Below are 27,854 nucleotides of genomic sequence, written 5' to 3' on the forward strand. Positions count from 1 at the left end.
CAGCAGAGCGCTGAAAGAATTTTTCAACAGCAATTTGCTTGTTCTAATTTACTTTTCAAGGTTGATGATCAGGATCATTATGTGGCTTGCAGAACTATTTCTATTAACTTGATCCAGTCATTCCTCTTGTTCTCATCATATTTAGTTTCCCTGGCAGCTTTAAGTGAATCAGAAGTGCCACTGGTGCTCCAGTTCTATAGTTTCATATACAAAATGAATTCCTATATCCTTCAGAAACAAATCTGTCATACTCATTGAGAAAGTATGGGTTCTTTGAAATGAGTGACTCAGATACGAAACCTTTGCCTTTTGTTCTTCAAATAGAAATACTCTTTCTGGTTAGTGGACCTATGCAACAATAATACCAAAGCATTATCTGTTCAACCTTAACTTTGTTTAAAGAAATTCTAAGTAGCCTCGTGTTTTGAGCTTGAACACAATCATCACTCATCAACAAGATTAAGAAATAAAACTCAGGTAATTTTTAAAATTTACATGATGCATACTGGAAAAGGCTTATTTTATTTCAATGTATAATATTCTAATAATGTAATGGGAAATAATCAAGTTATTCTCCACATTTTCAATAAATTTCAAAATCGCTGAATGTTTTCCCAATCTGCTTTCTGTGAGGGAATGTGTATTACTATAGTTCTAACATTTAAAGAGTGCCAGCTAAGTGATTTGGAAAATTCAATGGTATTACATTCTTCACACTAAACAAAACTATAAAACTGGCAAAGAAAAGAAACTCTTACTTCAATCACTGGCAAATTAACAAAGTTAACAATATAAATAAAATGGATCACACTTACCAGGCTTTGCTTCTAAAAGGGAAAAATCACAGGGTTTAAAAATATAGTCATTAGTTATCTCTTTATATAACCTGCAGAGGGCACTAAAGTCCCTTGAAAGAAAAAGTAAAAAATTTAAGAGGGATAACAATAATTTTTCGTTTTTATTTATTAGTAGTATGTTAACTAAATAACCTTTTTTTTCACAGAAACTATCATTTAAAGAGAAGACATTTAAAGGAAACATAGTTTGATTTTAAATGTTTAATGGAGTATTAAGATATACAAATTTTCACGTCCTACTGGAAAAACAATTCAGCAGGTGGTTTCCACCCCAGGGCATCCGTCAATATGTAAATGCTGTGCATCATATATTAACACCACACTACCATCAATTACACAGATTGGCCAGGGCCTGAGAAAAGTCAACCTGGACCTCAAAGTAACCTGCTTACAAAGCAGTAAATTAGTAATACAGATAAGGCATTGCATTGCTCCAGGCTATATACAGACGATAATGTTATCATATCCATAAAACTGTTGTTGGAAAAAAACCTAGAAGCTAGCTGAAAAGCTTTCAACTCATAAGAGTTTTAACCATTTTATAAGAGTAACCTCAAGAGTTCTTTGGTAATATTCATTTTATGCACCTCCTCATTACTACTGACTAACATTGTGTTTGCAGGGAGAACATTTGAATATTTAACTTTAAATATTCTTCTTCCTCTGACATAATGAAATATTTCATAGGGAAACCCACCAAGTTGTACACACTAACATAAAACATTATATAAATACCCACACACATACATCTATGCTTTACATAAATATATTTTCTCTGATAGCGTATTTCAAGATATATTGCAACATTTTATTAACTAAAAATTTACTGCACAGAGTAAGTTAATTATTAAAAATACTAGTTTCTTAGCAACATGGCCAGGGGATCCTGCCTTCCATCTTATATTTTTTCTGATCCTCAATTTTACCATGGTTAAGTAACTTGCTATCAAAAGATATTTAGAAACATTTTGGTTACTAAATTCAAACTAGAGATGTTCATTTGGCATAAACATAAGTTAGATATGCATTTATTTGAGTCACTGTTTCAATTTAGAAATTGGATCACAAAAAGTTTGAGCCAAAAAAAAGGTATAAGAAAATTATCCAAATACATAACTTGCAAACTGATACTAGAATAATGAACAATTACAAAGCATTAAAAAATGCTGTCTATAATAATAAAACTAGTCAAGAAACACATCTTACAATTTTATTCTTCAAATATTGTGCAAAATTTCATAGAATAGTTCAAACTTTAAAGTTATGGAGGAAGGGTACCCAGTTAAATGAGAAAAAGGCAGAAAAAAATAGTAAACAGTACTGTCGAAATGGTTATTTTGATAACTTAAAATAATCAGTTTGAAGTATTTTTGTAATGGTACTTTTATGAAAAAAATCTTGATTCATCATGGGAACAAAACAAGCTCTTTTTCAAGAAAGGACAAAGTTAAATAAAGCTTTGAAATCACAAGTCTTAAGATGAATAATTGTGTACTGCGACATGTTTTCCCAAATTGGATTTCTTTACCACATACCATGACATTTTTTAATGGAGGCAGATGGGGAGAAACTGTGCAGTTGAATAAAATAGAAGCATTTTCTCAGCGTAAGTTGTAGCTTTGATTTTTGGGTTATCTCAGGGCCAATAAATATACACTCTAGTATATGAAACAAAACTAGAAGATATACTTAAACTGTAGTCTTTGTTTCTTCAAAGCCTATGTTTTCTAAAATCATTGTTAGGCAAAGTAAAAAGAAATGTTTGTTCTATTACATAAGAACTAAACTTCATTTGGTATTCAATTGACTTTCTAACTTAGCAGACAGGACTTTTACATCTTCAAATACTGAAAATAAATTGCATTCTTGGCCCTTGCTTTAAAAGGTTATAGAGAATAAACGCACACCCTGGTAGTGTTCTAGTGATCTCCCTAATCTCAGTTGCACTTTGTCAGAACGAGGTAACTGGTAGTTAAGTGAAATACCCTAGATCAAAGGGGGATTAATCACCAACTGAATCCTTGCTGAATAAACCTGTCATTCAAGAAAATTATTTCCACTGAACTTAGCAGAGGATTGAAGGTATTTGCATAACAGGGACCTACGTACTTCAGCCAGGTTAAAAGGTTCAGAATTCATCCCATGTTTAGCTTTTTGCCTCCTTTTCCTTTCAGCAGCCTGGTACAATGGTTTCTAATCTGATAATACAGCTAACTATCTAAATGATGTCAGAACAGGAAAGTATTGCAAAGTTTGGATGAGGGATGGATCAATTTCACTTTCAGTAACTCCTAAATCTGATTTGTTGGAATTTAAGATGTAATCCTAAAAAAGTCCCTTAAACCTGAGAACTGTTTATTAACATCCCTTTTCTGACCTTTGTCTTAGAAACAACCATTCTGCTGTGGCAGCGGTCCCTGCAGAGACTCTGGATGATAACTCGACCTACCTTCCTCCCAGGGGTGGTGCAGGAGTCCATGAATATCTATAAAGGATTCTGAAATACTATAATAAAAACTAGAAGAAAAATACTAGTAGTTGTTCTATGTATTAAATTGTGCTTTGAAATATCTTAAATCATACAATGTATATATAAAACCACAATTTTAACTCACTGAAAATATTGAGTTGGTGTGAAAAAATTAATTTTGTAAGACTAATGCTTAATTAAAAATTTTTTTTAAAATTTAAGAATTCCTGATAAGGCTATTTACTTCAAACCTGACATTTGAATCAATTATTTAAAAAGTAAAAGGTAAAAAATGCCCACCACTGTAAGGGGATTGTCTTACACTGTTAAGGGTACTGCTGACTTTAAAAAGTTTGAGTACATTTTCAGAAATGTAACACTTTTTGTACATTTTGGATCTACTGAAGAATAATTACCCATATGATAGACATCAGATTTCATAATCATATTTTGGCACTAAAGGGAATTTAGCAATTTTGCATCCAGCGGTCTGACACCATCCAAACCTTTAACTGGAAGTAGGTGCTCATATTCAGTGCAAACACACAGCATCTTTCAAGTTAAAAAATGCAAAGAATAGTTATCAAAGAAAATGAATAAAATCCATAGCGAGAGAATATTTTAGAAAATGATTGAAGTTTTAACCCAAGAAAGGACTCTTAGAGTGTCTTATAGCTTAGAATAAGAACATGTCAATCACGATTAAGCTTCTGGAATCGGAATCCCTTTGAAATGCAGCTGTTTCTTCTTTAATTGTGGCAGCGGACTCTGAAGAAAAGAAAGGTCCAGCCTTAAAGATGAGTAAGGAATACAAAATAGCTCAGGATTAGTTGTGGAGTTCAAAGGTCGCTAATTACACTAAGGAGTTCCCAGACACAGAGAAAACATTAAACAGGTCACCTACCAAACGGGAAACAGACTTTGTCTTCAGAAATTATCCTGAAGTGACAGGTTTCTAGACAAAATCAAAGCATCACAGTGTGCCCAGCTGATCTCAACAGGATGAAAACATGAGTTAGTTTTAGTTCTGTAGCGTTATGTTAGAATGCAATGGCAACAGATGGCATCAGGTTCCCCATTGTCCCTACACTTTTCCAGTACTCCTTAGATTTTCCTCAGGTTTCTAGAAATGTCAGATCAAAGATTCATTGGTTTTTACGATTGCTTATAAAGTTTTGCCTAGGGGATTATTACACTGAATCTCAGCCTACTCACTAGATAAATGCCTCTTCCCTATTTTAGTATACTTTGCTAAACACTTATACAATCAAGATGTACAAATGGCTCCGTTAATATAAGTGAAATGTTAAGCTTTCCTTGTGTTTAAGAGAGATCAAAAAACTTAAAGGGAATGATTTTTTTCTTTTTTCAAAAGGAACGTTTTTACTACTGATTATCTATGATTAACCTAGAACAACAAGCTAAAGTCCTGGTCTGGAAGTTACTCTGTTTTCTTCATTACTTGGGATAATTTTCAACATAGAACATTATGCCATGATAATGTCTTGCAGAAAATGAGTTTATGAGTAGGATTGACCTTAATTTTAAAAAATTACATTTCAAATCCTAAATTTCTATGCAATCTCCTTTCAAACTACCATAGCTCTCTTTCAAGAAGTTAGCAGCTTTTTCTAAGCTTTTCCTTAAGAGACTCATAAAAAAAAGAAACCAAGATATAATTTAATTGACTATTAATCTGTAATGCGTATTTTTTTATATAACTCTTCTAATTCTGTTCTGTAAAAAGAAACTTGACATGGAATAGGTTTTGAGGTTCTTGAGATTTCATCTTTTCTTGAATGGTCATTTAAAGTCCAACTTGACAATGAACTACTTTGAAAACAGAACGTGACAAATAATTGTAAAGACAGGTAGAGAATAAAGAGTATGTATGACTGGATGGTTCCTGAAGAAACCCAGAGCATGCCAATAAGGAAGCAAGGGTGACAAATTTAAAGAAAATGTGCTACATGAAACTGAAATAAGATTTAAGTGATACTCTCTACCCATAAAATAGCTTTTGATTTTTACCTGAATTCATTCATTAATGAATTATAATAAAACAGGAAAAGACCGATATTATATCTAAATTTATATTTAAAAATTTGGCTGCAGATATTCAGTAATCACAAAACACTATGCTCATCTTCTGAAGGTATCCCACTCCTCTTAATATGCTTACTAAACAAAATGTTATTGTGGCAGATTAATAAGCTTGCCTGAAAAGTAACTCCAGAACAGAGATAAACAAAATAGAATTATGCAGATTCTTTATTAGTCAGTAGGATAGTTCTGATTAAAAACAGGTTACTATTTAAACAATTTTCTTTCATTTTCATCAGCTGTTTTCTCAAGAGATTTACAAAGTTGTTCCTAATGTGGTCTCTGGTATTCTGTAACAACACATCGTACTAGCACTTAGCACTTAGGTTTGGAAGAGCAAATAGTTTTTTATCTTGCACGTCATCTACAATCTATTGGGAGTAGCTGCCTGTAGCTCTGCACTGAGGAGCCTAAGCCCATATCCAGGAAGGCTCAGTGGAGAAAGAGGACTGTGACTGATTAGCCATGTCTGCCACAGGGGCAGGAAGAAACATGTATGGCAGGGCAACCCAAGACTAGTCTACAATAAGCTGAAAGTGAATCACTACATTTTATGCTCTGAAATCATACTTGAGTAAAATCAAAGGGTAATGAAATTGGATACATTAGTCTTTAAAATGTTCTTTCAAACTAGATCAGACTAAAAACATTGAACAAGAGCATTTTGTAATTAAATCAATGATTTTCACTCATAGGTTATATGCATACACCTTAAAAATAAAAGACTGTGATTTAATTTATGTTACTATTGTATAAATCCCATTTAAACATGAGACAATTACAGTAATAATGATCCATATGTTACTGGAGCAGGAGCTTTAGAATTCCAGATGTAATAGTCAGAAGAAATTAGTTTCCGGTCTAAAAAAAAAAAATGATAAGATTATATTATCTTAAAAATTCAATGAGAAAGCAAAGTCATGATATTTAAAATTGTGGAACACAATTATTTCAAGGAAGGCAATACTTTGAGATATCCATTTCAATTCAATTTTTATCAAGGCATTATTATAACTTTCACCACTTTAAAAATATGGCTTCATTAAATACATGAATAATCCACCTTTTAGCTTATACATGCCAAAATCCCTCATGCCAAATCTGCTAATTTTTTTCTCACATCTTCCCTAAATTCTTTTTATTATAGACCATTACTTCAGCTACAAAAACATTAAAAATAGTTTTATTGTTACCCTTCTGTAACCTCTTCACTACAGTTCTGATTCTGATCTTGCTATTCTTTATGCATTCAAAGTTTCAGAGATGGAAATACACACCCAACTTTCTAGTAACGTTTTAAAAAGGTTGCTTCAGTGGTTTCTTATTGTTCTGATCAAATTTAAGGTTTCTGTTTTAAGAGCTTTGGACAAATGAAAACCTCTTTAAAGTTTTCTGATATGTAAAACTGAGATGATAATGCTCATTTGGAGCTAGACATGTGTAAGTTCTTATTCCATACATCTCTATGTATCCAATTCTGCCTTTTATACCTTCTTCATAATGAAAAGGATAGAGGTAGGATGTATTACTGCATTGCCTTTTTGTTGTTGTTTGTTCAGTTTGAGAACCTAGTAACATTGAGAGGCAACATAGCATATTGGTTAAGACATTGAGAGGCAACATAGCATACTGGTTAAGTGGTCAGGGTCTAGAGACAGACTGCTTGGCTTTGAGTCCAGTTCTGCCATTTACTAGCTATGTGACCCTATTCTCTCTGTTCCGTCAACATCCTCATCTGTAAAATGGAGATAACAACACTTACGTAGGGTGCTGTAAGGATTAATGAGTTAGCACACATTACATACTCAGAACTGTGCCTGGCACATAGTAAGCAATAAACATCAGCTATTATTATTTAAATTAAGATTATTAGCATTATTAAACTATTTTCAGAACTAAGTTGTATATTATGAATATAGATTTTATTGTCAAGATGATGGCAAAATAAAGGTTTTTACATAGTTGCACGAAGTGATAGTTATGCTCTGAAACTAATAGAAGAAGGAAATAAAAGATTGGTCATAATTATGCATTTAAAGTGACCTCTTTCATTCATATATTAAGAAGCAGGTGAATTACTGAAACATCCCATTCTGTATTATAATCTCTGAAAATTACTACAATATGTTTAGTTAATATTAATAAGATACAATATTTTAAACATTATCTAAAGAGACAACATATTTCCCATAGACAACCTAAAATACTGGTCTGTTTGCATTTAGACAAAACTGCTGGTTTGTCCAAACTAACAACTGTATTGTGCCTTCATTTAAAAAAAAAAAAAAAAAAAAGCATTATGAAGACTCTTCCATATACATGAATTTCTCTAAAAAGCAATGAAAAAATGATGTAGGAGAAAGCACAGGGATGTATGGAGGTAAAGAATATGGCTTATTCTGGTTATATTACATAGAATATATTATTGCCATTCACAGGTAATTCCTTAGAATTCAGTAGTTCTGAGTTCTGTAATTCTTTAGAAACTTTCAAGTACAAAGTCTTGTCTTATCCTTCCTAGGGACCCTAACCCTTAGTTTAAGAAATACTTACCTAAATAGCTTTATTCCCCTTAATATATGAGGCAAAAATGTTGCTGCTTACGTTTATCTAACTCTACCTCATTCTAGCTACTTTTTTGTTCTATGCCACATATCTATATTTGATCTGAATTAAATAATTTTGAATTCATCTACAAATTGCTCTGTTTCCCCTCCCTATATTTCCATTTGTACTATATGTGTGTGTGTGTGTGTATACACACACACACACACACACATTTCTCTTACCCTCCTTTTGGTAAAACAGAGTACTAAATAATGCTCATTGACTACAACATTTGCTAAAAATATTTAAAATTTTAAGTAATAATCATACTTAACATTTATTGAATCCATCCCACATGCTAAGCATTAATGCTAAGTGCATGGTTGATATGATTTTATTTAAACCTCCTAACAACCCTGAGGTAAATACTACTACTAATTCCGTTTTATATATGAGGAAACTAAATAAGAAGTTCACTAACTTGACCAGAAGTAAATTATAAGCAGAGCAAAGCAAATCCAACTTTAGACTAGAGCCCACCTCTATGTCAATCCTTGCTCATCCAGACCACTTTACAAATAGGAGAAGGCAGAGGGCAATGTACATAAACTGTTACACAGAATTTTTATAAATCGGTATTATTCTCTGATCTTTTTCTGTCATATTTTAATTTTATCTTAGTTAATAATAACATAACACCACTTTAGTTACCTTAAGTTAGTTTGAATCTGTACAACTTACATGTACTTATTTTTGGTTTTCCTGATGCAAAAACTTGAACTGAATGCTGATCCGCATAACACCCAGTGAGTGTATAATCTAAGATCCTAAAATGAAGCTAGAACAAGAAGAGAAATGTACCAAATTAAGGTGATTATTTGGTAAAAATGATGGTCACATTTTTTTCCCTTGACACAAGTTTAGGAATTTATTTCACAGAGTTCACAAAATAAAAATCACAAATAATACTGTGTGTGTTTGCGTGCGAGTGCACATGTTCACACATATATACTCACCTTTCCCTTCTGCATTAGGGTCGTTTCTTTGTAAGGCTGCCATTATGAAGTGCTTAACACATACCAGGCCCTTCACTAATATAAACTCTAATCTGCACTGCAAGGTATCCCTATTTTACACATGAGGGAACTGAGGTTCAGAGATGGAAACACTTAGCATCCCAGTAGGTAAGTAGTAGAGCTGGCATTTGAACTCAGACCTGCCTGACTACAAAAGCTGGTGCTCCTTCCCCTATGGTGTTTGGTGTTCTGTATGTTCTCTCCTATCTCTAAGGCTATGTGGCTGTGATAGATTTCAGATCATAATTCTTTTATACACCTTTTAGCAGAACACAATAAAATAATTACTAAAACAGAAACACCAGTTTATCTGGTGTTTGGAGGGAATGAAACGCTCTGCTTAATTTTTCAGAAAACTAAAATTTAACTTTTACATAACTAACCTTTCTAAAATGTAATGAATGTAATGAATGAATGTAAGTTCCTGGATTTAATTGATAATGTGGTGATATCAGTATAAATGCCAATTAATATATTGGGCTATAATAGAGAAGGCCATTAGTACCTTCTCTGAAGGCATAGTGTTGGGCTGTCTCTGAGCCACAATGATATTCACATGAACCATGAAAGGTCTATTCTTACAGAACTCCTGCCTCCTTTTGCTGTGATTCTCATCTTTGCTGCTAAAAGCTTTTGATTTGGCAATATCCTGATAGCTTTTCTATACTTTTTTTCTTCCTTCTCCCTTCCCTGCAAATTTCTCTCTTTTCCTATCTTTCTCCTTTTGATTGCCAAACTAACTGATCACAGGCATAGATGTAATTTTCAGATCTTCTCAGCAATTTCTTCCCTATTGCAACTCAAATTATCTAATAGTAAAGGGCTTTTGCTTGCTTGTTTGGTATAATTCTGGATGCTGGAAGTTATGACAAGGTTGATTTCCACACAACTAGATATTATAAAAATAAATCTATTCATTGAACACAAATACGTACTACACGCTTTTGATGCGGCTATAACTGGTTAGGTGATGAAAATGAATAAAAAAGTCATAATCCCTACCTTTGAAAAACATATAGTATAGTAACATCTCACTTTTTTTTCTGAAAAACATCTGGAAGAGGGAATTTCTATAATAATCATTGAAACAAAGCTCATGGACATAGTTGAAGCCAATACAGAAGAAATGAATATCACTAGTGTACTTCTGACTTCACTACCATTTCCCCTAGTTGCTTTTACATATAGATTTCAATCTCTCTTTGATTTCTTTGATACTACTCTATTTAGGTTTTCCTGCTACCTTTCTGATCGCATTTTCACTTTCCCTCACTGATTCTTTTGAACCTTCCTCCTATTTTCTCTTATCTTTTTCTGGCCTTATTCATTTCTACTGCCTCAACTATTTCTTCTCCATGGATAACTCCTAGATCCTAAGAACAGTTGAGCTTTCTCTTGAGAATCAAGCTTTGGGTTTTAAGCCACCTACTGGACACCTATACTGGGGTAAATTGCTATTACCAGCAACATATGTGATATGAAGCCCACTCCCTCCCAAATTTCTCCACATTTCTTCTAAGATACAGAACTTTCTTCTAAGTATGTACATCCATTCATCAAATATTTATGCGCTAGGTACTGAACTAGATGTTGGGAATAAAACAATGAATGAATGAGATTCACACAGTCTTTGCCCTCCTGGAGCTTCAAGTCTGGTCTAAGTCACAATTTTTTAATGACATCATCTTTGACTTAAAACTATTTCTTATCTTTCTACTTAATTACTGAGATTAAAGGCTATACCTTTATCCCAGCTCTATTCCTTTTTCTCCCTTCCTTTCTCTTTCTGTGACACTACACTAGTTGAGCATTATTAACTTACTACCTTTCAGATGGAATACTAATATAGCTAAAAAATAGTTTCTTTGTCTCTAGTTTTTTTCTTCACTCACCTTCCTCACATCCATTTCAGATTGATCCTCATAAAGTATCACTTTCTGGAGGACCACTCCCGTACTCAAAGAAAGTATAACATTTTCTAACAAAGCAATGAAAGCCAGATTCAAATTCTCTACAATCCAGACCTAAATCACTTATTCAGACTTCTGTGTGACTACTGTTTCTAGCACTGGTTCCTAAACATGCCTTGTTATCCTTCATTCCTGTGATTAAGTCATTTCTTCACCTATACAAACGAGAGTTAATATTCAAGGCTTCATATCGATGCTTACCTGAGCCTCAGAGTTTTGCCTAAACTCCATCTCTACTACAAAGCTTTCCTTGATCACTTTGGTTGGAAGTGCTCAGTCTTTTTTTTGAAAGACCAAAAGCAGTCAGTCCTGATCAGTTACTGACATGCATCATTGAAAAATCCCTAGAGGGCAAAGACTACATCTTACATTTTTTTAATACAAATCTCAAATGTGATATGTAAGAGCTGTGTAGAACTAGGTTAAGTTGAGGTATTTAGGCTTTACATAATTCTTTCACCTTAAAAATTTTAAAGTATTAAGTGAAATAGAAAGTGATTACTAAACAAAAAGAATCTTACTAAAATCTAACAGAGGACTTAGACAAAAAGAACAGAACTCCAAAAACAAAAAAATGTTAGGAAACATTAAAAATCAATTATATGCAATTTGGAACAAAAGGAAAGGCTTCTAATGTAGTGAACCATATAAATATATTTACCTTTAAATACGCTGTGCCTCCAATGCAAATCTGGTCAAATGGCTGCTTTTCATGGCTCTTGGCTCCAAAAGTTACAGTTCCAGAAAGACTAATTTCCATTGATTTTGGGAACTTCTGTCCTAAAAACAGAAATACATCAATCAACTATTATAAATTAAATAGATTCTACAGCAAATGAATGAAAAAAAAATAAACAAAACCTAGTTTACCAATATTCCAGATCAATAAGCTTTTCTCTCGAAATACTTCAAGCTGGCCAAAACTAACTTTGTATTCCACATGTGTGACTGGACCTCTTTAAAAAAGAAATGGACAAAATGGAAAGAAAAAAATAATCATAGATATAACAGTTTAAAGAGATTTAAGTCAAATCTTGCTACTGTTACTTAATACAAGGACAACATAAAAGCAGATCTGTATTCAAGTTTGCAGAATAGAGTAGAATAAATAATGAATATTATATCTCAGAAAACACAGAAACACAATAAACATTTTTTTAGTGATGCTATACATTTCATTATTAATTCTAAAGATAACTACAAAGTCATGCAGAATGTATTAATACAAGCACATAGATTGACGTAACATTAAAACTGTGATTTTACTATATATTTATGTATCCTTTTTTTTTTTTTTTTTTTCTTGCGGTACGAGGGCCTCTCACTGCTGTGGCCTCTCCCGTTGCGGAGCGCAGGCTCCGGACACGCAGGCCCAGCAGCCACGGCCCACAGGCCCAGCCGCTCCGCGGCATGTGGGATCCTCGCGGACCGGGGCACGAACCCATGTCCCCTGCATCGGCAGGCGGACTCCCAACCACTGCGCCACCAGGGAAGCCCTATGTATCCTTTTAAAAGAACTATTCTGTAGGACAAACTTAAAAGTAGAACTGATAAGGAAGTAATCTTATGATATTAATTCACCAGGTTTTCTAGTTGGGCTTGATCTGTATGTTGAGTACAGAAAAATTGTTAGAAATAAAGCCAGTAGTAAAATAAACCCTGAAGAAGCTACACTGGCTGAAGTTTATAATTTACTAGCAAGTAGTTTAACCAGAAAAATGACGATATTTAAAAATAAAGAGATTATTTTTATGACAATGTTTTGGTTAAGAATCAGCATACATTTGAATAACATAAAATTTTTAGATCTTAAAAATAAGGTAAAAACCAAGACAATTTATTATAGGGCAGTGGGAATGTACTAAAGAAGGCAGAGATCATGGCATTATGTTATTTTATTCCTACCTGTTGTAAAAAGGTATATGAGCTTCACAGAATTCAAAACTATTTTTCACACTTTCATGAAGTTTTAAATTAACTGTTATTTTTAGTTGTACTTCTTCCTCTTTTACTTGATAAAAACCCAAAATTGGTGGCACAGGGACCTGGAATCAAACATAAACATATTTTTATGTAATTCTCAGGTTAATGGGTCTAAAATATCAGTGGTGATGGAGAAAAAAGCCTTGCAGTAATATAGTCATTATATACAGATATGATTTTAATGACTAATGGGTTACTCCAAGTTATTTTGATAATAGATGATGAAGCTACATTCCTTCTAAGGTCAGGGATTCTTGCATCTCTTTCTATTTCCAGAGGTGAGAAAGGTGCCTTACAGAGGTGTGTGATACATTCTTTTTCCTACTCCTGCTTGTTCAGATTCCCTTCCTCCAGGGTCTCTATAACCTGCAACACAGAACGTGCACTAAACATACTGATCACTGACACCCGCCCACAGTTTCTGCTGCCCTGCTTGTATCTTGACTCCCCAACCCTCCCAGATCAGCAGTAGCTTAATGGGTCATCAATAACTGATTGGAGCAAAACAATCTGAATCTTCTGGTAAATAACTCATGAAAAGTTCTTGTTTGGACCAAAAGTATGGATGATTTGTTTACAACAGAATTCATAAATATGAAGATTAGCAAAGTCCCAACTTCTCCAAGGTTGTTTACCTGAGAAGTGTAGTAGCATAAGTTGAATGAGTCTAAAGGTGGAGTGAGTGGAAATTTGTAAGGCCCACTAAATGCAGAATCATCTGCTGCATCAATGCTACTAGAGGTCAGAATGGCAGAGTCGAGAGATGTCACACAAGGATGAACCAGAATATCCTGAAGTGGAGATCCATTGGTGGGGAGACTCAAGCTGATGGTAACATTTGGCATACTTCCTTCTAAATCACACTGCAACACAAACAAACAGATATTACCAAGATCTTTGAAGCATACATCTTTTGAATGAGGCCTTTCTTAATTTATCTGAGTCACTTTCCACAACTTAATTCACTTTTCTCTCAAGGTATTATTCTCATTGCTTTCTGTGTTCTGGTTAATGATTCTATCATGTTCTCAGACACCCAAGCCAGAGACCAGGAGAGCCTTCCTAGAGCCCTCTGCTTACATTTAAAACCCTTAAAAAGCAACTTTTCTTCATTCCTGTTACACTGGTACAGGCCCTTACAATTTCTGTCATAGCCCTCTAAGTGTATCTAGACTCACTTTCCTCTAATCAATCCATCCTTCATCAATGCTAGAGCTATCTTAATAAAACATAATTCTAATTATATTGTATCCATGTCAAAACCTCTCAATAGTTCCCCCTCAGTTTTGTATTACTTTTAAAGCCTTTTGCTGTTTGGTTCCCATCTACCTCTTTAATCATTTTCTACCCTGCAAGTAATGCTGGAGACACATTGGGGACTGTCAGAGGATCAGAGATTTATTCTCCCAGCTCCTCTTATCCGTGAGTAAGCCCTCATTCCTATACTAAACACCTTTACTCCCATAAATCTGTAGTGGCTCTTTTTCTGACCCAGCCAGACTGATATACCTTACTTGGGTGTGTGCTTGGGGGGGGGGGCGGTGGGCGGTCAGGCTCTTCCTTTATAACTCAAACTTGACATTTACCTCTATTAAAGCACCCAATTACAACTGTCCAATTGAGGCATATAAGGCTTACTGATAAGTTTTGTTTGGCTAGACTTGTACAATATTTTAAGAGTTGGTGGAACTCAGTAGGTATAATGCTTAGCTCCAAATGCAAGCAGCTAGTTCCACTATCATATACATAGTCTGCATTATGCATTAACTGCCCACTCTCTAGAGGTGAGATCAAATGTCTGCTCCTGTTTGTTTCCTTCTTTAAGCTTTAAGTTTTTGAAAGCAAGAATTATTATATTTTTCTTTGTATCTCTAGTGCCCAGTACATTGCTAAGTATAAGAGATACTCCAGGGACTTCCCTGGTGGCGGAGTGGTTAAGAATTCGCCTGCCAATGCAGGGGACATGAGTTCGAGCCCTGGTCTGGGAAGGTCCCACATGCCGTGAAGCAACTAACCCCGTGTGGCACAACTACTGAGCCTGCGCTCTAGAGCTCGTGAGACACAACTACTGAAGCCCACAAGCCATGACTACTGAAGCCCGCGTGCCACAACTACTGAAGCCCGCATGCCTAGAGCTCGTGCTCCACAACAACAGAAGCCACCGTGACGAGAAGCCCACGCACCGCAACGAAGAGTAGGCCCCGCCCTCTGCAACAAGAGAAAGCCCATGTGCGGCAACAAAGACCCAACACAGCCAGAGATACTCCAATGTTTGCTGAATGGATATCTTTTTATAATTATGAACCGTACCTTTGGTTCGCAATTTTAATAGGAAATGTTTTATATTTTTATCTACCACTTGACATATGTGTGAATTCATGAATATATCTGCTGTATAATGCAAGCATTTAGAGAGCAGGCAGGCATTATGAACAGTACCATGTATAATTAGTGACTTATAAAGGTCTTTCAGTGATAGTTAGAATAACGTCAATCCCATTTGATAATAAAAATGCCAAATAACTACTATGAAACTTAAGAACATTTTATTATTTTCAACTTTAAATCATCTGCTACTTCACTCTCTATATGTGGATAGCAAGAATTAAAGAAAAAAGTTTTATTTTTTGGCAGGTATTTATGGAGATAATATATGAACAAATATTAGTAGCAAATAGTATCAACATTTTAAAATATTCGGTTTATACTTACTATCCTCTAACACTCTAACATAATTAAAGGAATCAGAGAAACAGCAACCATTATGGAAATAACCAACAAATTATCTGCTGTCTAGGCATCTGAAATACCAGAGCACTAGCCATTCACTACGGGATGAGGACATCCATTCTAGAAGAAATCTGTATACTACCTTTTAAACCAATCTGGCATATGTAGATCTGGACTTTTAATTAGGAATTATACAAACAGAAGGGACCTAGGTACTTATCTAATTTTAAAAATGAGAAAAGAGGGCTTCCCTGGTGGCGCAGTGGTTGAGAGTCCGCCTGCTGATGCAGGGGACAGGGGTTTGTGCCCCGGTCTGGGAAGATCCCACATGCCGTGGAGCGGCTAGGCCCATGAGCCATGGCCGCTGAGCCTGCGCGTCCGGAGCCTGTGCTCCGCAACGGGAGAGGCCACAACAGTGAGAGGCCTGCGTACCGCAAAAAAAAAAAAAAAAAAAAAAGAGAAAAGATTGAAAAAATTGTGTAACTCTTCCAAAGAGACAGAGAAATTAGTGGTGGAATGAGGATTAGAACTTCAGTCCACTGGCTTTTGGTTCACCAGGTTTCCTACTAGGATTGAGATAAAATGAAGATAATTATTTCCATTTACAATAGGCTTCATAATAAAACTCCTTTAAATACTTTAAAAATGGTTTGGCTAACAGTTATACTATTTACATACAACCCTAAAGAAACATTTAGTTCATGAGTTTCAGTATACCCTCACTATTTTTATTTTTAGAAAAAAGTTTTTTAAAGATGAAAGTTTCCCATAATGATCATTTGTATTAGACCAAGAATAGGAGCCAATCTAAAATTCCCAGAAGCAATAAACTAGGGTCAGCCTATCAATGAGCTGAGATATTTAAATAGCATAATATTAATTAGTATTAAATTATATGTAACATATTCCCTGTTCATTACTACAGAATGAAAAACAGAGACAGTGAATTTTCCTACTTGTATTTTACAGAACTTACAAGAAACGTAGATTCAACTGCTTTAAGATGTATGAATGACATAATCTGTAAACACCTTAATTTTGGAGACATTTATGATAATTATTTCTATTAAAATTAATAACTGGAATGTATTTTTTTCTTTTTTCGGTATGCGGGCCTCTCACTGTTGTGGCCTCTCCCATTGCGGAGCACAGGCTCTGGATGCGCAGGCTCTAGCGGCCACGGCTCACGGGCCCAGCCGCTCTGCGGCACGTGGGATCTTCCCAGACCAGGACACGAACCCGTGTCCCCTGCATCGGCAGGCGGGCTCTCAACCACTGTGTCACCAAGGAAGCCCTGGAATGTATTTTTGATCGTAATAGAAGTGAGTTTAAAACAGGCACATAAATTTTTAGGTCACTTTAAGGTTAAAAAGGAAAAAAAAAGACCCAATTTGTCTGCCAGGACTCTTCTCATTCTCTGTTCTTGAAATCTACTTTTATCTATTGGATTTGCACTTAACTACTCAACATTGATATGATATATAGAAAGTTTATATTAATAAGTGCAGAGAATAAAGGAAGATGACAGAAAAACAGACACCTGAGAATATTAATATGTACTTGTAGACATTCTCTTGGAGGGGCTCTATTTTTGATCATTATTGAATGTGGCACTGATCATTGCTAGCTGTATTGTTATTTTCATTGCTTTTTCCTATTACCTAACCTTAAACCACAGAACCCTATATTAACCTAGTGACTTGTTTAAATAAAACGTGAGCCCTTGAAAATGGCTTCAGATATTAAGTCAGACATTTGTCAATTTCACCCCCCTAGGAAAAATGGAAAGTAGGTATGGTGACTTTAAAATATTTTCACAAATTCTCTGACCCTACTCTTTTCAAAAGATGGAGCCTCATCCCACTCCCCTTGAACGTGGACCAGACAAAGTGACCTGCTTCTGATGAACAGAAAGTGGCAGAAGTGATACTATGTGACCTTTCAGCCTAGGTAATAAAAAGAATAGCTTTCACTTGTGCCTCATGTGGCTGGCTATCTGTATGATCATTTGATCAAAGGGAAGGCAGTCACCAAGTTGTGAGAATATTCTTAAGCAGCCTGTTGAGAAGTCCACATGGAAAGAAACTGAGGTCTCCTACCAATAATCAGCACCAACTTGCCAGCCATGTGACTGAGTCACCTTGCAAGTAGAACTTCCAGCTCCAGTCATACCTTCAGGTGACTATAGCCCCAGCTGAACTCTTGACTGTGACAGACTTCCACACTAGAAGTTCCCAGCTAAGTTGCTCTTGAAGTCCTGACCTACAGAAACTACGAGTATAATAAATGTTTATTGGTTGTGGTAACAGGTCAATTCATTACACAGCAATGCAGTTAACCCTTGAACAATGCGAGGGTTAGGGGCACTGACCCCCTGTTCGGTCAAAATCCATGTATAAACTTTACAGTCAGCACTCTGTGTCCAAGGTTCTGCATCTGTGGATTTAGCCAACTGTAGATTCAGCCAACTGCAGATACTATAGTACCGAATGCAGTATGTATTTAGTGAAAAAAAGCCACGTAGAAGTAGACCCACGCAGTTCAAATCTGTATTGTTCAAGGGTCAAATGCATATAGCCAGTATAATTAGTAAGAAATGCAAAAAGATAACATTATAAAATTTCACGTGAACATAACATTTAATGACTGCTGTTTATAAGAATCAAGAATGTCACAATATGATGTAAAATAAGGTCGGCAAATTTTACTTTTCTCCATAAATGTTAAGTGCTATGATAAAACAAGTACCAGAGAAAATCTCACCTTGCAAGTGACAACTCCAATGACTTGCCATGTATCTGCTATATCCTGTTTATCATATTGCATGGATTTTACCTTTTCAGTGATAGAAATAGAAACCTGTGGTTTTCCTTTGTATGTTCCAGCTTTCCAGGTCGGCTGTTTTTGTGGATGAGTAACAGAAGCAAAATTAATACTATCCAATGAATTCTGTAAGTTGGCATCTAACAAAGTGCCAAAGGGACAAGCCTGTAGAAGCAAGTCAGGCAACTGGCTCAATTTTGTGTTTAGCTCACTGTCATTTTTTTGACCTGAGTAAAGAAAACCCTGTACCCCAAAAAGAAGTTCAAAGCCTTGTGAAATTCCACTAATGCTAATTAATGGTGGACGAGGGGATAAAGTTTGTTCAACCAGTGGAACACAAGCGTATATCATGCCATTCTTCATGAAAGCAACAACTGGCCAGAGTTCTTCACCTCCTATCGGGAGTGCATAAATGGATGTTTTATTGATGTGTGAACAGCTATCACGACTCTCCGAAAAGTCCTTATCATCACGCAATAATCTCAGTTCGAAAAGCAGTGCTTTAAGGAAGGGACCATCTTCAGGAACAGGCACATAACTTGCTCCATTGAAGACTTCGGCTCTTTTTTCAACAGTTGGATACCGTCTGTATTAATGGAAACAAAACCATAATTAATTCCTGCAAGTAAAATAAAATTGCAAGTTCAAAACCTAAAAACAAACACAAAACATAAGGCAAACACTAATAACAACAAAACACACAATAACAAATACACACACCAACAAACAAAAACCACAACCAAAAAAATATATTACATGTTAAATTCTTACTAAAACAATTACCTGTTGTGTACTTGATATATCTCAAATGATAAAGTATCATTATCTATTATCTAAAAAAATTCAATTTAGTTGATTTTTTAAATAGGTAGAGTAGAGTACCTGGTTCTAATTCAAAATCCTAGTCTTTGGCCGCTCAGATTCGCACTTAAGCAAGGTGTGTACACCTGAATACATTTTAGGCATCTATAAGGACTTTTTTTTCTTTCTTATCTTTTTAAAAAAAATTTATTTTATTTCCTCCTTTCCTTTGTTTTTTAATCACAAGGAACATCTTTCTCCCCACTCAATCCTACCTCCAGGAGTAACCACTGCCAAGGGTTTACTGTTTCATCCTTCTAGAGGGTTTTCAATGCTTTTAAAGCATAAACATAAACACACTGTCATTTTAAAAAAACAGAATGATACATTTTGCAGTGAAACTTACTTTTTACACTTTCCAAGTTAGGTCACGTAAAGCTACAGCTGCACAGTATTCCATTGGGTTAAGGACCTGCAATCTATCTGGACCCCCATTGGTAGAAACATCACTTCTTTTGTTGTTACAGATAAGGCTGCAAAGAAGATTTTCTTGTCTTGTCTTTCCTTTCCCCTTCCTCCCTCTCCTCCCACCCCCACTTTCTAATTGAGGTATAATTTAGATATAACATTATATCATTAGGTTGGTCAAAAAGTTCATGTGTTTTTTTCCATAAGGTGGCTCTAGTAGTGCTTAGTTGTCTTTAACTTCAGTGTTCATTTAAAAAAAAAATCAAAATTGAAGAATTTCTGTGTGGCCATTTTAATATTGAAAAAGAAAGAAAAAGCAACATTTTTAGCATATTATGCTTTATTATTTCAAGAAAGGTAAAAACACAATTAAAACGCAAAGCAAGATTTGTGCAGTGTATGGAGAAGGTGCTGTGACTGATAGAACGTGTCAAAAATGGTTTGCAAAGTTTCATGCTAGAGATTTCCTGCTGGACGATGCTCCACCATTGGGTAGACCAGTTGAAGTGGATAGCAATCAAATCGAGACATTAACGGAGAACAGTCAATGTTATAGCACACTGGAGACAGCCGACATACTCAAAATATCCAAATCAAGTCTTGAAAATCATTTGTACCAGCTTGGTAATGTTAATCGCTTTGGTATTTGGGTTCCACGTAATTTAAGTGAAAAAAACCTTCTTGACCGTATTTCCGCATGCGATTCTCTACTGAAACATATCAAAAACGTTCTGTATTTGAAACAAATTGTGATGGGTGATGAAAAGTTGATACTGTACAATAGTGTGGAATGGAAGAGATCGTGGGGCAACTGAAATGAACCACCACCAACCACACCAAAGGCCGGTCTTCATGCAAAGAAGGTGATGTTATATATAGTGGGACTGGAAGGGAGTCCTCTATTATGAGCTCCTTCTGGAAAACCAAACAATTAATTCCAACAAGTACTGTTCCCAATTAGACCAACTGAAAGCAGCACTCCACAAAAAGCATCCAGAATTAGTCAACAGAAAACGCATAATCTTCCATCAGGATAACGCAAGACCGCGTGTTTCTTTGATGACCAGGCAAAAACTGTTATAGCTTGGCTGGGAAGTTCCAATTCATCCGCCGTATTCACCAGACATTTCCAGGATTTCCATTTATTTCCGTCTTTACAAAATTCTCTTAATGGAAAAAATTTAAATTCCCTGGAAGACTGTAAAAGGCTCCTGGAACAGTTCTTTGCTCAAAAAGATAAAAAGTTTTGGGAAGATGGAATTATGAAGCTGCTTGAAAAATGGCAGAAGGTAGTGGAACAAAACAGTGAATACCTTGTTCAATAAAGTTCTTGGTGAAAATGAAAAATGTGTCTTTTATTTTTACTTAAAAACCTAAGGAACTTTTTGGCCAACCCAATAGTTTCAGGTATGTAACATAATGATTTGATATTTGTATACATTGCAAAATGATCACCACAGTAAGTCTAGTTAACATCTATCACCTTACATAGTTACAAAATTTTTTTTTTTTTGTGATGAAAACTTTTAAGACTTCCTGTTGGGGCTTCCTTGGTGGTGCAGTGGTTAAGAACCTGCCTGCTAATACAGGGGACACAGATTTGAACCCTGGTCTGGGAAGATCCCACATGCCGCAGAGCAACTAAGCCCGTGTGCCAGAACTACTGAGCCTGCGCTCTAGAGCCCGGGAGCCAGAACTACTGAGCCTACGCACCACAACTACTGAAGCCCGCGCGCTTACAGCCCGTGCTCCACAACAAGGGAAGCCACCACAACGAGAAGCCCGTGCACCGCAATGAAGAGTAGCCGCAATGAAGTGCGCGCAGCAACGAAGACCCAACACAGCCAAAAATAAATAAATTAAAAAAAAAAGACTTCCTGTCTTAGCAACTTCCAAATATGCAATACAGTATAATTCAACTATAGTCACCATGCTGTATATTACATCCCTATGACTTATTTATTTTATAACTGAAAGAGTATACCTTTTGACCCTCTTCATAAATTTCTCCCACCCCACCACAGGACTTTTTTTTCTGATTCCATCTTAGTAGAGTATGATGGAAAAAAGTGGTTCAATTTAATCCTCCACATTGTGGGTTCACTAGTATCCTGAGTACACTTGGTACCCTGAGTCTTCTTGCCAACCCCTACAAAAACATGTAAGAGCATCTTAGTAATAGTGGTTTATCTCTATGGCCCTGGAAGATACTATGAGGTAACAAAAAGAATAAAATGAATAATCTTTTATGGTTTGCATGCTCTATCCTGAACAGTAAGTTACTAATTCATCCTTTTTTTGGGGAAACAGAAATTTACAAAAATGTTAGATCACATCTTCTTAATTAAAAAAGTACTTTCCCAATTCCTTATCTCTCCACTCCAAAGTCCACAACAAAGTCATTTATTTGCTATTAACTTCTGTGTAAATTGCCTAACTTCCCTAAGTCTGTCTTCTTATTTGTAAAATAAGGGAGTGGCTAAAGAACATATAAGCAATTCTCATCAAGAATCAAGAACAGACCTAGCCAAATAATGTTTTTCTACTAATTCACTAATACTACTAATAATTCTAAAAAAGAAAAATAAGAATGTATTCAAAGTTATCCATGTATTAGTGAACCTCACTCATTTACATTCTGATGCATTTTCTTGATTGAGGAAAGGGAAGAATTAGCTAGCCCTCCAGTAATGGCCTAGCAGGTGAATGCCACTTCTTCCTCTTAGTCTTTGGATAAGGATAGTTAAAAACTCTGGACTGAACTCTAGCCCAGACTATTATCCTCTAGAGGATAATTCAAGTTCTCTTAAGTGTAAGAATTTCATGATTGAAATTGCAAAAATAAGTTTGTCTGGGATCTTATTACAGAATGTCTCAATATATGTTCAATAAATACTTTGCCGGATGACTCAACCTGTCATTTCAGAGTTATTCTAGGCCTTTTCTAAAACAGGACTTGAACTTTAAATGGCCCTGCAACTATAGGGAACAATACCAACCTAAGCTAGACTTAAGCTGGTACTGTTACTATCTATCCAGACAGCAAATCTCTAAACCAGAATCTAAATCAAGTTCTGTTGTGGGGAAAAAGTAGCTAGATAGAGGAAAGATCATTTGCATTCTTAAATCTTAAGTGATGGCCATCACCCTTTGGCAAATATGTGGATATCTGTTTAGCTCTAACTCTGGCCCCAGGAGGTCAGAAAACAGAAAAAATAATAAAACCTAACTAATTCGTTCAATGATACAGGATTAAATAAGTGGCAGATGAATTATCTGAACCCAAGTTGCTGCCTTCATAGAGATGTTGAAAAGTCCACCCAAACAAAAAGAATTTTTCTTTTGAAATATTCTGAGCACAGTGGGAAAGAACTCTGAAAACAAGCACAACTTCTTCAAGAAACTTATTATTGTACACAGTACAAAAATCTTACCTCTACGAAATATTAAAATAAGCTACAAAGCCACAGATATAAATACACTATGGTACTGGCAAAGAACAAAGTAATAGAACTGAGACAGACCAATGTTTATATGGGAGACATAATAAACTACTATCAACAGGCCCAGAAATCAATGAAAAAAATACATACTGTTTGGAAGATGATGTCAGGAAAACTGCCCCACAGCATAGAGAAAAACAAAATGAGAATACTACTTAACACCACATCCAGAGATGGACTACAGACGGATTAAAGGCCTAAATATAATAGAGAAAATGATAAAGTCAAGAGGAAATAATGTAGTAAGATATCTTCGGGAAATAAAGGTAGGAAAAGACTTCAACAAATTCCCCCAAAGGGCTAACTACTTTGACTGCAACAAAACTAGGGATTTCTGTTTAACCGAGGGTAATGAAAAGTTAATTGACAATGACAATAAGTTAAGATAAAATATCTATAATAGCTAAAAATGACATAGGACTAATATCAAGATTACGCAATGAACTCCTACAAGTTAACAGGAAAAAACCAGCAACTCTTGCAGAAAAAAACAGACAATGGATATATACAGGCAATTCACATAAGAGGAAACCCAAAGGCCATTGCTACACAGAGAAATGCAAATGAAAGTAAGGTATTCTTTACACCAGTACTGGCAAATAGTGGAGTAAGTGTTAGGAAAGAATAGATACTGCTGATGAGAGTGTAGACTGGTCAAAGAATTCTGAGGAGCTAATTATTGGTAATATTTAGTCAAAATCAGTATAGATATGCCCCCATGTAACTGTCTGAGGTTATCTACTGCAGCACCGTTTTGATAGCTGAGTCGGGGGCAATCTGGGAGATCATCACCAGGGGAAGGGGAGATGTAAAATGTGACAGATGTAAACCATGGAGTACTACAGAGCAAGTAGATTCAATGGCCTAGATCTGCACTATCCAGTATAGTAGCTGCTAGCCATACATGGCTATTTAAACTTAAAACGAAACACAATTAAAAACTGAGTTCCTCAGTTACAATAACCACATTTCAAAAACTCAACAGCTACATGTGGCCAGTAGCTACAATATTAGACAGTATAGATTTAGAACATCTCCCATTTCCATCACTGAAGAAAATTCTACTGGACAGTGCTGCCCTAGATGAACACAAAGTAAACTGGATGTTTCCTAAAAATAGTGCTGAGAAATCTGACAAGCGTAAGAAAAGGGAATGACATCTATAGCACACTTAATTGTATAATTTGAAAAATACATACACAAACACACAAACAAAAGGATAAAGATACCAAAGGGAATATATAAGTAAAGCAGGAGTACCTAGGATGGATGGACCAATAAGGCTGATGAACCATATTGAAGATTATTAACCTCCTGAGGTACAACAAGAAGAACAACAAATGTAAGCCAGGTATCCCAGAGAAAATGGTAAACTCCAAGGCTGGATGCCTTCAGTAACAAAAATCGTTAAGGTAGGAAAGAGGGAATTTTTCATATCCACATTGCCTACCACTTTTCCTTAAAATTACACTCATCTTTGTCAGCCTCAATCTGGATTCAGAACTAGCTACTTCACTATAGAGCTTTTCTCAGGGAAGAATGAATGTTTGCAAGAAAGAACTGTCCACCACTGAGAACAAAAGGTGAAACAGATCACTCAATTGCCACCCATATTTTACAGTGAGTTACTGTATATTCTCTTCACAGAGCTAGTTTGATAAAACGCGGCAAATTCTAAAAGTGGAACCAGATCAGCTCACACCATTTAAAAAAAGTGAATTCAGTTTAATTTTTTGTACTTTTTCAATTTTCTTCAACAATTAGGAACTTTAAAGTAAACTATCTGAGAATTTCTGGGAATGAAAAATAATTATAAGCTGAAAGTAACAGCCTGATACTGCTCAGCAAGAACTTTCCATAAAAATGAGTTAAAATGTCCTTGAATGATTTTTATTAAAGTAGAAAAATGTGAAACATGTTTATTGCTCAGGAAGTTTCCTTTCCTTTCGTCATCTCTACATCAATCTTACGTAGGTGGAGTTACGATACAGTAACATTAATATAAGAAAATACATAATACTTAAAATGTGCCAGGCATCAACTCATTTAATTCTCACAACACTATGAGGCAGTATTATTACAATCTCCACTTAACAGATGAAACAAATGTTAAGTAACTTGCCCAGGTGTCGGACCAGGGATACACAGCATCACAAAACTATGCTACACCATCCATCTGTCCGATCCATCACGCCTGAGGATTTAGATTTGCGTTTACCTGGAGAATCTGACGGTGCCACAAAGTGGACTTCCCGGTTCGTGGCTTATGAGCCACACTGCCCGCTGGGCCATGATAAGCCACTAAGACATCAGCTCTTCGCTAAGGTGGCCACCGAAGAAGAGCGCAGACCGGCTTTCTCAGGCGTTTTCTTTTACCAGAAGCCCCGAGGCTCACGCAACTAGAGCCACATTCTGCCCCACCACAGACAGGTCGGGCTCAGCAGAGAAGCTAACTCCTTCAGGTGAAGTCACTAAAACCTCTGAGTCCGCGCTGGACAACACACGCCACAAAAAGTTCTGTGAATCCGCCCTTAAAACCTCCGGAAATCTATTTATCCCCACCAACCCTGCTACTTTCTTCCTTTCGAGTCCACTTCCGGGACGGTAGCCCGCAAGGATCATGATGCCTCACTCGCCTGCGCGGGGAGGCTCTTCGCGGTTCGCCTGCTGCTCTCCCCCTTGCCGGCCCCTCCCAACAGCCACCCGGGCGCGCGCAGCTCCACTTCCGGCGTACGAGGCGGTGACAATGGGAGCGGCGCGGGCGGCGCCGGGAGGCAGCTGACAGGCGTCTGCGGCTTCGCTTCATGGCCGCTTTCCCGCCCCGCCTGGGCTCTGCGGGGAGCGGGGCGGCCCGCGGCGGCCGGGAGCCGGAGCTGGCGAGCCGAGCAGAGACCTGTGCGCGGCGCCGCTGAGGCGCAGCATGTGAAGAAGAGACGGCATCCAGTACGAGGCGAGCCTCTCAGCCGGCCGGGATGGCCACGACGGCCGAGCTGTTCGAGGTGGGTCTCCGCAGCTCTTCAGGGAGTGGCGGGCCGGGGGTGTGAGCAGCGAGGTGGGCGGGCAGAGGAGCGGGCGTTCGCGGCTGCGGGAGCAGCCCTGGGGAAGGAAGGTGAGAAGGGGAAGGGGTGGGGTGGTGGCTCCCGTGTCGGCGCGGGCGGAGCGTGAAAGGGGGGAGGGGTGGCTTGGGGACCGGGAGGTGGGCAGGGGAGCAATCCCGGAGTCCCAGCGGAGGAGCATTGGTTTTGTCCGCACGGCTGGAAGGGAGCCTCGGGGTTTGGGCGTTGGAAGATGAACTCGGGATGAGAGTGGGAAGGGCTGACTTGGGGCGCGGAAAGAGGAGCCTGATCCAGGTCTGGCGAGCCCCGTCTTGTCGCCTGGATCCCCGCGTGATATTCTAGGCCCCCCCCACCCCGCCTTGAGATTGGGACTACTAGGCGCTTTTGGTGGTTGAGTAATGACTACGTTAGCCAGTGTTGGAAGCGGCGCTCACTTGCCTACGAGTTTACCCTTCCATTTGAAAAGGCTGTAGTATTTTTTACGACGATAAAGGCCTACTAAGCCCTTTCCGACTGAAGGAAGTCAAAACTAAAATTAACATTTGTGTTCGGGTCTTGAGGAATTGAAGTGTATTATAACCCCCCTCAGCTCGGTGCTTTGTGACGACCTAGAGGGGTGGGATAGGGAGGGTGGGAGGGAGACGCAAGAGGGAGGGGATATGGGGATGTATGTATATGTATAGCTGATTCACTTTATTATACAACAGCAACTAACACACTGTTGTAAAGCAATTACACTCCAATAAAGATGTAAAAAAAAAAAAGAATCCTTAACGCGTGAGACAGTGAGATTCTAATGTGTTTCTTGGACCGTTTTCAGTCTCTAAAACTTAAAATTCAGTTTAGGGGAATCCTGTGTGAGAAGCTGTGATGCTTAAGATAATAGAATAGGAAAATTTTAATTAGACCACCTAACAACGTGTAGGGGATCTTCTTTTGTGGCAGAAATGAAAACTGAGATGTGAAGGAAGGGGAAGGAAGAACCTTTTTGATGTGTGCTTGTGTTTCATATTGAATAATAAAAGTGTAAGAAATAATTAAGAAGACTGCAGTTGACAATAGATAATTTCTCCATAAGTGAAAATTGGATCCTTTTTTCTGCGTGAGATTCAGCAGGTTTTGTTTGGTTTTTTTTGGCTTAAAATTTGAATGCCACAGTTTCTATATCAACTGGGAACTTTTCATTTGTTAGCTAACTATATTTTGGGTTTCTGTCAGCTTTTGGATAGATAATGCATTTATTGAGGAATAGTATATGGCATTTTTATAATAAGTTGTAATAAGATAGTAATTTATGAGTGAAGGAATATAATTGTAAGAAAGAATTGGGAAATATTAGTTACATTTCCTCAGATTTAAGTGTAGGGATATATTTTACATTAATTTCTCTAACTCCAAAATTGTGCCATCTGTTTATTGATTGACACAGGAGCAGGGAGACATTCTTTTTGCTACAAGCTTTTACTG

General features: G+C 36.7%; 2 protein-coding genes across 3 annotated transcripts in view; one reads left to right on the plus strand and one right to left on the minus strand.

The window, feature by feature from the left end:
- Window positions 1–1,043: 1,043 nt before the first annotated feature.
- On the minus strand, window positions 1,044–26,389 carry AP5M1 (adaptor related protein complex 5 subunit mu 1). 2 transcript variants are annotated; one of them, XM_060142104.1, is made up of 9 exons: window positions 25,550–26,389; window positions 18,500–19,145; window positions 13,642–13,869; window positions 12,929–13,068; window positions 11,894–11,979; window positions 11,685–11,803; window positions 8,719–8,815; window positions 6,213–6,291; window positions 1,044–4,095 (listed from the first exon to the last, which is right to left on the minus strand). In XM_060142104.1, the coding sequence occupies exons 1-9, from the start codon at window positions 25,621–25,623 to the stop codon at window positions 4,077–4,079; spliced, it is 1,488 nt and encodes a 495-aa protein (XP_059998087.1). In that variant the 5' UTR covers window positions 25,624–26,389; the 3' UTR covers window positions 1,044–4,076. The 2 variants fall into 2 exon arrangements, with proteins under 2 accessions (XP_059998087.1, XP_059998095.1); XM_060142112.1 differs by lacking the exon at window positions 1,044–4,095 and having other exon boundaries at window positions 5,581–6,291; window positions 25,550–26,387.
- The window catches only part of EXOC5 (exocyst complex component 5), a 47,658-nt gene continuing 45,874 nt past the window's right edge, over window positions 26,071–27,854 (plus strand). Inside the window, exon 1 of the mRNA XM_060142094.1 lies at window positions 26,071–26,330. Coding sequence (XP_059998077.1) covers window positions 26,304–26,330 — 27 coding nt within the window. The 5' untranslated portion in view covers window positions 26,071–26,303. The remainder of the gene's footprint in view (window positions 26,331–27,854) is intronic.

The sequence above is a fragment of the Lagenorhynchus albirostris genome, chromosome 1 (genome assembly GCF_949774975.1).
Source record: "Lagenorhynchus albirostris chromosome 1, mLagAlb1.1, whole genome shotgun sequence".
Taxonomy (NCBI): Eukaryota; Metazoa; Chordata; class Mammalia; order Artiodactyla; family Delphinidae; genus Lagenorhynchus; species Lagenorhynchus albirostris.

Excerpts from the sequence above, each read along its gene's own strand:
- AP5M1 (XM_060142104.1), bottom strand. The coding sequence starts at position 25,623 with ATGGCCCAGCGGGCAGTGTGGCTCATAAGCCACGAACCGGGAAGTCCA. Across the intron at positions 11,980-12,928 it reads CATATACCTTTTTACAACAG|AGGTCCAGTCACACATGTGG; the intron begins GTAGGAATAAAA and ends TCTTTTTTAAAG. Across the intron at positions 11,804-11,893 it reads CTTATTGATCTGGAATATTG|GACAGAAGTTCCCAAAATCA; the intron begins GTAAACTAGGTT and ends TTCTGTTTTTAG.